The sequence below is a fragment of the Austrofundulus limnaeus genome, unplaced genomic scaffold, assembly GCF_001266775.1.
Source record: "Austrofundulus limnaeus strain Quisiro unplaced genomic scaffold, Austrofundulus_limnaeus-1.0 Scaffold62, whole genome shotgun sequence".
Taxonomy (NCBI): Eukaryota; Metazoa; Chordata; class Actinopteri; order Cyprinodontiformes; family Rivulidae; genus Austrofundulus; species Austrofundulus limnaeus.
Window position 1 is genome coordinate 684,998 of NW_013952464.1, and position 12,696 is coordinate 697,693.

A 12,696-nucleotide genomic window follows, 5' to 3' on the forward strand; every position below is an offset into this window, starting at 1 on the left:
GTTGAGCACAACTACTGTATGTTCAGTGAGTTTAAATACACCTACTTCACCTTTTTGTGTTTATTTATATGGCTTTATATACTCAACATAAACCAACTGAAATAACAACTGACAACTAAAAGCAAAGATGCAACTCAATTACTCATAAAACAGATATAATGGATTTAATAAAAAATATATCAACGGTTTCTACTCAACTGACTGTAGTAAAGGTAACACATTTACTTTACACTTTAAGTAAATGTAAACTTAACGTAATTGAGTGGAAACAGTCGGCATGTTTGTTTTTAAATTAAATCCACTACATCTGTTTTTTGACTGTGTAAAACATTTGTAAATTGTACAGTACAGTACAATGTACAGTCAACACTCAACAAAATATAAATTAAAATGTGCAAAAGAAAAAGAAAAAGCAGCATTCAGGTGATGTCAAAGATAGGCATTCAGAAAAAAAATAACAGAAACGTCTCACCTGTCACTTCAAAAGAGCGTTTCACTAAAACACGTGGTTAGAACATGATTTGGTTAAAATGTGGACAATATTCAGTACTAATCTCTGCCACGAGACAAGAGAAGTCTAAATAATGTGAAAACTTTATGTTTAAAGAGTAAACTGATGTCTGCATAACTTTGCATGGAACCTGCGGTTGTGTTTGCAGGTGAAACCAGATCAGGTCATGTGCTTCAACACATGAAACACTTGTGAGTCTATTTATTTTGGACATTTATCCATGAAAGTATTTGTGAGGAAGAACAAAAAAAAAGTCTGCAAAAACTGATGACAAGGGAAGTTAAAGAGCAACCTTGAAAAACTAGATGCATTTTTTCTTAGTGAACGTGTCCTCTCCCAGTTCCTCCCCTCCAGAACGCAAACACACATCTCAGTCACCGGATTCTGAGACGATGGTTTGTGCAACAAGGTGGGATTTACACTTAAGTGCAGGCCGATCAATTGAGCTGTAATGGTACCTTAGTGCCAAGGCCGTTCTCTGAACCCTGCTGTCGATATCACCACCAGGTTATGGTCCTGAATTCAGGCTTTTTTACCCACATCTTTTCCACCCAACTCAGACATTTCAGCAAACGGAGYGTAACTCATTTATCTATTGTTATTATATTAGAATAAACAACTCAGGACATGGGGACACGTAGAACAGATGTTTCTCTGAGGTTCTCTTATCTTTCTCTTTATAAACATTTGTAAGAATTACAATGTAGGCCAGGGATATTAAACTGTGGTTACTTAAAGCCAACAGCTTGGGAAACACTGCAGCATGTAGAAGTATTATTATCTTTGAATTTTTTTATTTTGTTGCACTGAAACATGCATTGTAAATTTGCAAATGATTTGAGATATATTTTTATATTAAATGAAGTAAAAAAAAGAGTTTATTTATTTTTTCGTTTTTTTGTGGGGGCGGACTCATTGGTTGGAGGTCACCAGCGGGCCAGATGTGGCCCGTGGGTCGCCAGTTGAATAGCCCTGATGAAAGCTACAAGTTATGGTGCTTTTTAATTAAATTGTACTTAATAATAAGATGAGGTCACCAAAAAGCTAGCTGATTTATTGCCTTTGAAGCAGAAATTACCTGAGAAAATCAACAATGGAGGAATAGGAGGAGTGGAGAGAACAGTTGATTTAAAGAAAATAAACTAACAAAAGCATAAAAAATGAGCAACCTGGAGGCTGATTAATGCAGAAAACTGTGTCTTATGAACAGTAAGTTTGTAAACCGTGTAATTTAGTGCATTTCTTTTTCATTATGCACACACCCGCTGTACCTGCCAGGCGACCCGTAAAACTAAAAACAAAACAAAAAAACTAAAAATAAAACCTGAGGAGCAGCACGCTGTAATGCGCTGGCTGTGGAATCAAGCAACAAAGTGCAGATTACACACCCCGGCTGAATGTTAATGCTGTGCATATCTGTAGAAATCTGAAACGCTCCGCATGAGATTCCACTGGGCTTTGTGCTTTCGCCCATTTCATTTTCAATATCTTTCCGCCTGGGGGAGATGCACTTTGTTTTACACTGATATGCTTTTTGTCTGTGCGGTTTGTGTCTGGGCAGAAAAAAAAAGAAAGAAAAAATCAGCGCACTGAGATAGTGGTGTGATGCTTGTGTGGTCTTCAACCCTATTCACCCCCCCCCCACACACACACACACACACACACACAAACACACACACACAGTACTGTACACCCTGCAGTTAAAGCAAAGTTTCATGTGGTTGAAATACTGTTTTGCTTCATTTATTTTGCTGAAATGATTAAAAATTCAAATTTAAACAAAAGTGTTTCAGCACACAAAACTGGTCTTGTGAGAAGAGAGCTGAAACCGAATTAAATGAGAACCGTAAGCACAAACTTATTTAAAATTTTATGGCTGATAATCCACATCCTGGTTAAAAAAAGTCAAATTCAGGTGTAAAAAATAATAAATGGTAAAATAACTTGAACTTATAGCGGCTGATTACCTGTTGAAGTCAGCCCAGTTCAAGATGGCTGCCATAACGGATCAATTTCAGAAAACACACTAACTTTTATAACCTTTATAAATATTGAGCTGAAATTTAGTGTGGTAGTGGCCGAGAGTCATCCTCAACTCCTCAGCACATTAACTGATCGCTAACAGATTGAGTAAAATCTTTGTTTAACATTTTACCATTGGCGTCGACGCAGTTTCCCTGTTAGCAAAATATCTCATGAACTACTGAACACAGTTTAATGGAACTCTCAGGGAACAAGTGTTGGATGTAAATCTGCAACTGATTAATCCATTTTAGAAAACCAGTGTTGCATAAAGTACCTCAACGTGATACTTGAGTAAAAGTACAAGTATCTTATCATAAAAATACTTTGGTAAAAGTTAAAGTCTTCTATAAGACTATTACTTGAGTAAAAGTCTTAAAGTATCTGATATTTTTTGTACTTAAGTATCAAAAGTAAATTTCTGACACAAAATCTACTTAAGAATTTAAAGTAAAAGTATTGAGTAAAAGTGAGCTGTTACAATTTTCCTAAATGACATTAACTGGGAAGTGACTTCTCCAAAAATATTTTTTCTAATGGCGTGCAGCTGTGATGGACTGTGTACGAAGTAATACGGTGCCAGAATTGTATATATTTATACTTCTCATCCAACCACAATTAAATTTACTCTGCAATTTAGCAGGATAGTATTTTTTTAAATAATAAAAACACGGAATAAAACAGGAGAAACAACTTACTACTTCTTACCTTTTTAAAAAATGTAAGGAGAAGAAAGTACAGATAATTGTGTAAAAATGTAATGAGTAAAAGTAAAAAGTACACAGATACTCAAGTAAAGCACAGATAACTAAAATTTCTACTTAAGTACAGTAACAAAGTATTTGTACTTAGTTACTTTACAACGCTACACAAATGTCCACCACTGCAGATGTTGAGCTCAACACTAACGTGGTCATAGCTGATGGTCATCCTCAACGCATATTTTAAAATCATTTTTAAGCATGCATTCCAGGAATGCTGGTTTCATTGTAAAGAGGAGTTGTCTTCTGCATGTGCAGCTGGGGTGTTAAACTGGTATCTGATAAGTAATGCAGTCTCACAGTGTTGGGATTCAACATGTGTGCTCCAATTAAAACAAATAAATGAAGCATGCAGTGGATAATGTTTACCCCTTTACGGTCTTTGTTCCACCGGTGGGCAAAAACAGCACGGTTTCTGACTTTAAACGTTTCCAGGCATTTCCCGACGCTACCGAAGAGGGTGTCAAATGACTTCCTTCGGTTCTTACCTTTAGCTTGATACCCTTAGAAAAAATTAAAAATGTCACGTCAAAAAGTATTTTTTTTACAATGATATGACTATTCTCTGTTTGACCCGAGGCTAAATTAAGTCTGTCTTTTTAAACCACCCAAACAACTCTTTAGTATTTCATAATCTCACTCTTGGTTGGCGAAATAGTCACAAAGGCTCAGCGATGAACAACGCCTCTAACACGCGGTAGCCGAGGTTGTCAGGTAATGATGCGCTTCCTGTTCCTTGCAGTCCCGCTGAACAGAAACTTCCTGTCCTGCCCGGATGACAAATGATATAATCTGCGGTCCTGACAAACAGCGACGGCTGCATCATGCACAAAGTGTTTTATTTCCCAGGCTTCGCAAAGCCGCCTCTTCTTGATGCGGCAGACGAGGTCACAGACCGTATGCGCGAGAGTAATTTAGTAAATTTGTGTGTGTGTGTGTGTGCGTCTGTGTGTGTGTGTGTGTGTTTGTGTGTGTGTTTGTGTGTGTGTGTTTGTGTGTGTGTGTTTGTGTGTGTGTGTGTGTGTGTGTGTGTGTGGGGGGTGAATTGTGGAGAGGGCCGGCAGATGATGCCATTCGGATGCAGAGCACACAGATATATATTTGTGGCGAGGCAGGATCGCCTCGTTGCATGTCAATGAGCTTCCGTGTCAGTCCCGTGTGATTACCGGGGAGAAGTGACACAACTCAGCCTTTCAGCCCTGCGAGATGCAGCGTGGCAGGAGATGGAGAGGCTGATACGGAAGGAGGGATAATTTTAGACAGAGGGTGAGACTTGGTGAGCTCAGATCATCGTAGATATGCCGTTGCTCCACACGCCAAACGTGTGTGTCAACAGCCCCTCACCTCACCCCCACGGAGTGATGACCCCCCCACTCCACTCTCACCCGGACACACCACTGCTTTCTAGCTGCAGTGATTTTGTATAGAAACGTGTAGCAGGCTGTGTCTCCCTGCACATGAGCTACTTGTCATTAATTCATAAGGCCACAATCTGTGTGAGACTCAGTAAAGGCTCTCTGTCCAATGGAACACTCTGTCCCTGGGGTCCCAATAAGCAGCATCAAGAGCCCTCCACGCACACACGTGCACACACACACAGGCGCACAACTGTGCTCTTTTAATGAGTGTATCAGAGAACAAAAGCTGATAAAAATGCATGCCATGGCTCAGCCTTTAAAAAGGGAATAAGAAATAGGCTTCAGCGCAGCCACACAGCATGCCTAATCACCTTTCTCTGCACATGCACCTTGCATACTTTCACACATACTGTACTCCGAGTCAAACTCACATCTCCCCGGCACGGAACTACACCAATTTGCTCTTCGCAAGGAAAAACCTCGAAAGACATAAATATATGAAAACTGTATCAGCGTGGATGATACAGTTAGTCAGGTTTGCACTCCTCGTCTCGTCTGCGGAGGTTAAATCGGACAGGCCTCCAGGCATTCCAACCTCATTTTCACTTTGCCTTTTTTTACCTGGAAGATTTTTGACTCTTATCTTCTGATCTGTGTCACAAATTTACCCCCATTCACAAACAACGATCAGTCGTCTTTTTATGCTCAACTTGTCTTTCCTGACGAGTCTCAAACCTGTCTGTTGCCTTTGCTGATGGCTTATTTCCCCACTAGGGGGCAGTGAAATTCCACAGATGGCTGAGGAAACCTGCAAGTCCATCCTCTATGTACAGTTTTGATGAGTTGTGTGGTCAGCGCTCACGCCTCACCAGGAAGTTCACCAGCCTATTAGCAGACTGAGCGGCGTCTCAGCAAGCTCTAATAACAGTCTGAGGCGGGGAGAATATTTTATTAGTGTGAATCTGTTGTCTTTCATTTATGCTGCAGAGTTAGCCCCTGTTTAGAGAGGTGTGTTGACACACTATTACAGCCACATGGTAATTGACTGTGTGTGTGTGTGTGTGTGTGTGTGTGTGTGTGTGTGTGTGTGTGTGTCTGTGTGCAAGTACACATGCATCAGAGGCTGTCACTCAGCTGTAATTAGGAAAAGTCTCTCCTGCTGTCCTCTGACAGGCGTTGAATTTACCTTGCAAATAGTGTGAAAATCATGCATGCGTGCGTGCGTGCGTGCGTGCGTGCGTGCGTGTGTGTGTGTGTGTGTGTGCGTGCGTGCGTGCGTGCGTGTGTGTGTGTGTGTGTGTGTGTGTATGCATAACTTATTTCGATGGCATATTTGATCAGCTGTTAAATGTTTCAGTTAATAGGCCCCTCTGCTGATTTCTTTTTATGTACTCCCATTTTGGAATCAGTTCAGAATTTTTTTCAGCTCATCATGCGTGCTGTTTCGTGCATCCATCTGTCTATGTGTGTGTGTGTGTGTGTTGTTGTGTGTACATGAGAGGCTGCTGGAGTGTTTGTGCGGGCGAAGGGGGCCCGTGTCTGATGTTTAGAGTGGGGATCACATTCAGCCCGCGGGTAGGTGAACCTATTGTAAACAATGGATCTGACAGAATCTAGGCCTTCACATCTCCAACCCTGTGTGCGTGACTGTGTGTGTCCACGTGTGTGTGGGTCTGTGTGTAGGAGCAGACCTTCATACAAGGCCAGTGAAGGCCACAGAGGAACCCTGGGGCAGACTGGCCTCTCTGACAGAGTATCTTTTCTGCCTACTTTCTCCAGAGGCTTCTTCTGTTTGAGGCGAGGAAGAGGAGGAAGAGGAGCAGGTTCGAGGTGCGTGTGGACGCAGCCATGGCCGGTACCCCATGAGAAGCTGCGCGGAGAGACACAAGGAGACGACCGGCAGGTGAGATGACTTTAAATTAAACACGAAACTAATGATTGTGTTATGAAAATGATGACAGCTTTCTGTGTTTTTTTAATTCATTTTTTTATTTATAGGTTAGTCTTGTTGAAACACAATTGTCTCATTTGCAAGCGAGACCTGCTATACAGATTTAACCAGTAAAACACATTGATGCAAAACAAACAGTCCAACATTAAAACAAATTCAAACAAAACTTTGAAAGTAACCAAAATCTGAAAAAACAAACTAACAACATCAGAAATAGGAACTTATGGATGCAATTTTCAGTTCTCTCATTAAAAGTTTAAATTTCTTTTTTTCTTCATTAATAAGATCATCTTTAAAATCTAATAAAACAGAGTTCAACTCAAAAAGTTAGGATTAGGGTGTTTTGTACAAAATGTGCCCAAGAAACACTTTAAACTTTACAATTTCTTGTATAAAATAGAAAAAAAATCGTATTTTAACACTTCTAACAAGTCAAACATATATTAATGGTTGTTTGTTACTAATAAATAATTAATTAGTTCAGTTTAGTTTATTTAAATAATGCTAATTCACAATAAAAGTTACACTGTCCAGTAAATCAAACATATAATTCATATTCAATTATAAATAATCCAGTTCATTTCAGAACAAATTGATTCTGACTCTGAACACACAGTCATGTTTGATCGATCATATTCAGCACATTATTTTAGTTTTTGTGATTTTTATCTGAAAAATGATAAATCATCTTGTTTTTAGACCATTTTTCTTAAAACTACATGAACACGATTTGTCTTCTAGTATTGTTACATCAGAATGTGCTGACTGTTATAACACCAGAACTTTCAGGTTAGGATGTTTGTTCAAAAGAACGGTTTAAAGATTTTTCTGATAACTTTGCAAATGTTTTCTTTAGAAAAATAACAATTGTACACAAAAAAGTTCAATTATCTGAACAAACATTAATTTTAATCACATCACTTTGATTCCGGCTTGTTTTTACTGCAACATTTTGTTATTATTTAAAGGTATTACAGTGAAAAGAAAATTGTAAAAGTTAACCTAAGCGTGATGAAAAATAAAAGCATGAAACAAATCCATGACGGCTGCAGCTCGACGTGTTCTTGTGTTTTTGTGTTTTTGTGTGTTTGTGTCGGCAGCGTGTCTGCTTCTGCTCTCGTCTGTTCTTGAGTGTTTCTGTTTTCTCTGACCTTTGCCACATCCCCTCTCTCACGTCGTTCCCGTTCGCCCAGAAAGCTACACTTTGTCTTGTTTGTTTATCAGACGCTCATGGCCTCTTTCTCCTCCTCTCCTCCTCTCCCTCCCACAGGATGAGTGTGAGGGGAGGGTCAGCTTGGCCTTGGCAGGTGGCCTTCCTCGTTGCCTTGGTGATGCTCTGGGCTGACCCGGCGTCTGCTGGCAATCGCAATCATCGGGGACCAACAGGTACAACCGGGTCTCGCTCCGAACCCCTTCCACCGCTACGAGAGGTTAATTACACTGTCATTTCAGAGGTATTACATGTGTTCCCTGAAGCTGCCGTGACTTGAACCGTTCACATCGTAGGAGGGAGGAGGGGGACATATTTACTGTGTTTCATCAGTATGACAGATTGTAATCTAGACCTTGTTGTTGGCTTCAGACAAAACCTCTGTTTGAGTGATTCACTTCCTTCAGATACAAATGACACTTTAGCTGTCAGAAACTGTCAAAACAAACAGAGCCGTCTGAGTGAGATGTGATCTATTAAAGAGTGAAGAGGTGCAGCTTTTCTTGTTCTTAGTGCTTCACTTACAGTAAGATAAGGTGCATCCCTTATGGCTTCATCATGCAGACCCCTTTTTGGCCGAAGGCACCAAAGCACTTAGCACGTGCTGTAAATTCTCTCAAAAAGAAAAAAAATAAGTAGGTCCWCTGGWTGGGTTCTTCTTTAGTGAAACGTTTCGTCTCTCCTCTAAGAGACTTCTTCAGTCTGATGAGTTTCAGGTGACCTCAGCCTTATAAGCACTGCCTCCACATGGACAAACAGGTTAGTCATATGCAAAAGAGGGTCATCGCCTAACAATAGGCTTGATTAGCTCTATTGTTCATAGAGGGTCATGTGCCCCATCACCTGACTTAYTGRTTTGGATGATTCAGCTGTGGTTATTTGGTGTTTTGTTATGTGTATGAAGTGAGTGCAAGCGGGGGTTCAACGTCCCCTTGTTTTTGTCTTCTTTCCCTCTTTGTGTTGGTATCATTGGGGCCCTGATTATCACGTGTTGCTCACAGGGGGCTGCAATACTTGTAATAACAGCATTGTAGGAGGGGGACAACTGGACACGAAGGCCTCCACCTCTGTTTAATGATGGATGGTTTTTCTTCACAAAGATGGCTTCCTTTACTCCTCTCTCAAACCAACGTTCCTCTCTATCAAGGTTTTGAACATCTTCATAACCTGAAAGAGTGACTGCTGACCTGTAGATGAGTGTAAACTAACTACAGAGTCCTGACCTGACGATGTAGCTCGTCTGTGCTGGCTCATTCTTTTGAACAGTGGCTGCTTTGTTTCCCCAATGTATGACTGATCACAGTCCTCCTGACACTTTACAGCATATACTACATCACTCTGTTTTTGCCAGGGAACTGGATCTTTGGGGTGAACTAATCTTTGTCGTGTAAGTTCTCTCCTTAACTCCAAAAGTCACGGAGAGAAAAAAAAAAAAAACAAGAAAAGAAAGCATGACCAGCTTAACCTTAATGATGTTTTACCAAGGATGACAACAGGGACAATTATTCTGAGTCCACATCATCTCACRCCACAACATGTTGGCTCAAACTTCTTCTGCCACCTCATCCTCACTTAATTACAACAATTTTCCTTAATTATGTCTCCATTTCTCCTCCGTTCCTGTTTGTGTTGAGCGGGGTGACCTTTACAGGCCAACAGAAATGCTGCCAGCATCCAGTCTTTTCAGTGACTGATTGTATTAGTTTCTTTTTCTCAGAAAGAAAGAGAGAGAGGCTGCCTGCTTACGGCTGGGACACTGTTAATTGCAGGCCCCGTGGATTGTGAAGGTCAGCATCAGTGCTTGCAATCCCTCCTCCCTTCCCCTCACGTCTCATTTCACTCTTCACTCAGAAACAAGATATCTCGCATCACGAACGGAAGTGCTTTTCAGTTTGACGGTTTACCTCTAATTGGTGGAAGTTTTAAGATCTGTTGGCTGTGAATCCCAATAAGATACACACATTATAGAGAGAAGTTGAAAAATAATTGGGTGCATGTTTTGGCTGCTAGATACATTTTTAGTCTTTTTCTTCTTAAACACGTTTGCTCCTGTTTTGTTGCCTGATCAGTGCTCTCCTGGTTTGATGATGCTTTACCAGCTTTGACCACTTGGGGGCTCTATAGGTCAAAGAATGCTCCTCCTGCTGCTCTTGTGTTGTTTTCTTTACAAACAAAAACTCATGTTTTTGTTGTTTTCCTCAGCAATAATCTTTAATTTAACAAAAACTTTATGAAAAAGACATATTATGTTGGAAATTAATGACTTTTTTAAGCTTAGAGTTTAAAATAACTTATGGTTTGGTAAAACAAAAAAGTAAAACGTTCAGGAAGTATGTTTTTTATTTTTTTAAACATTTTTTTGTACTTTTGTTTAAAGCAATATTTGGATTGGTTGTTGCTTAAATTGTCAGAATCCTAAAACTTTTTAGTTTGTGTTGCTTTTCTCAGTTTATCCATCAAACAGTGCACAAGAGAAAACACTTTCTATGCACTGATTGCTGGACAAAATGTGTTATTTTTATTTAATCACATTAAAAAAGAAGTGGCAGACACCTACAGCACAAATAAAAAAATATAAATCATCAATTGGTGCACTTTAACAAAAATCTTTACTACTACCTCTTTTTGCATACAAGACCATAAAACCTGGTGAAAAACACCTATCACCTGCTAGATTCCTGATGTTGTTATTTTAATCACGGACTTTTTTCATATCAGCTAAAAAACATTTCTTGTATTTTTATTATAAAGAAACAGTGCACATTAATGATCATTGGTTCACCTTGTAAATGTCCCAGATGTAACTGTGAGAATTAACTTTCCTCTGTGTAAATCCTGACAGGTTGTTTGTAAAACACTTAAGGAAAGTGATAAGAAAAAAAAAGACATGAAAAAAACTGACATATATGGATCAATAAAATTGCAAAATTCAAATACAGTGAAGCAAAGTGCCAAACTAAGCCCCCGTTTACCTGGGTATGATTGTGAAAATAAAAGTGAAGTATATCAAGTGTAATGTGAATGAATAAATGAGAAACACTGTAAAGTGCAATGTGGACCATTTTACCTTTTATACAAAATAATAGATGATCACAGGTTTGGTGATTTGTAGAAGACTCTCTAAATGATGATAATAAATTGTACCAATATTAGCACATTTTAGCTGACAGCACAATACACAGCATGGTTCCACTTCCAGACTTCTGTTTTAATAAAGCTGTTCAAGGGAGACAGGGCAAGTCTGTGTAAGACCTGATATATGAATCAAGCAGGTTTGCAATTAAGACAATTCTTAAAATATATTAAAAATGTATTTTTCTAAATGTTACAATGATGAAATTAAGATTTTCTCTTGCTAATAACTTTTAAAGCATTCATAAAAAAATGTTTCTATTTTCAATGTATTCCAGGATCTTTTAAAACCAACTCATCTCAGCTGGTTCTGTGCTCCTGTGTTTCACTTCATACGATTTCAGACTTTATAACTGGTAGAAATGCACACATATTGATATAACTCTAYTTTCCTGCAAGCCCCTCACGTGTTCTAACTATAACATCTGCTGCTCATGTTTTCGTTTACCACTTTACTTTTTCGAATGTTTAAAATTAGATTAATGAGGATCTCGCTCCACAGCTGATATTCCAGCAGATGGACTCCCATCACATCTTGTTACAGTCGGCTCAACAAACCAAACACTTTTACACAAAAACCATGCTGGTGCCACATTCATGGAGTCACTAAGAACCTGTTTAGAACCACATWCGTAGCTCCAGCTGCGTTTGAAAAATGCTGCTGTCACATTTGTGCATTTTTAATATAACTGAGTTTTACGGGCAGGYTTGCTCTCCATCTGTTTGTCTGTCTATTTAATGCACCTCTGTCCGTGTCGTCTAAGAAATAACAACAGAACTGACAAGGTCAAGTGGGCGGACTTTACCGGGGATTATTTTACAGTGTGGCAGAGCTCATCTGTACCAGAGAACTGAAATGATAATTCACATTAATCTGGGTGGGATGGAGTTAATGTGGGCCTGCGTATTGCTGATAAAGCCAGGAGGCAGGTTGAGCTGCGGAKCACTTTTTGAGGAAGAAAAGAAAAGGTGCAATAGGGTAACGGCAGCGGCCGAAGACATGAAGACCGACAACAACCTGATGAGATTTGCTGTAAACAAGAATAAGCAGCATTTCCCGTTTGTTCCACGGCGCGCTCATGCTGTGTGGCTCAACCCACATTTTGAAATCTTGCTCTCTTGAAACCATCCCCTCTGTGCTCCTGCAGGGATTGTGAACTGTGGAGTCTTCGCTTTGTTTTTACAACCTCTGACAGAGTTGCCTGATTCCTGGCCTTTTCAAAGCAGCGGACATGCTTGTCAGGTATTGACAGGGGGAAAGACAGAGCTTTTTGATAAATTGCACAATGCTCCTGCTCGCCCGTGTCTGTCAGAATACATCAGTCGCCTGACTAACCCATCAGTTCAAGGTAGCCTGAACGCCCAAGCTTTTGTTACAACCCTCCGCCACGCCGCCTCCCTCCTGACTGCCGCAGGAATAGAGGCATTTAGCTATGCTTGAGAAGTCTTTTCATCTCACAGTGTTGGGCTCTATTACACTGATATGGCCATAACAGAATGCTTTAAAGGCAACACTGAGACATTGGGCACAGTGTTATTCTGTGTATATAGCTGGWGGCAGAATGCTTAACACATAAACCTTTAGTTGATGAGGGGTGAAAGGCAGCAGGGCATTAAACAGGGGCTGATATGGATGGAAAAATAGAATTCACACTTGTTGGACTTTTTTTTTCTAGTTATGAAACTTTTCACACAGACTGGAATGCTCGTCTTTAAAACCTGCACTACTTTTTATACTATATGTATATATA

At 39.8% G+C, this 12,696-nt stretch overlaps 1 protein-coding gene across 1 annotated transcript in view; it reads left to right on the plus strand.

Annotated features, from left to right (window-relative positions):
- tafa4b (TAFA chemokine like family member 4b) overlaps positions 1–12,696 on the plus strand; it is a 47,789-nt gene that overhangs the window by 6,633 nt on the left and 28,460 nt on the right. The window contains exons 3-4 of the mRNA XM_014009847.1: positions 6,432–6,555; positions 7,874–7,989. Coding sequence (XP_013865301.1) covers positions 6,515–6,555; positions 7,874–7,989 — 157 coding nt within the window. The 5' untranslated portion in view covers positions 6,432–6,514. The remainder of the gene's footprint in view (positions 1–6,431; positions 6,556–7,873; positions 7,990–12,696) is intronic.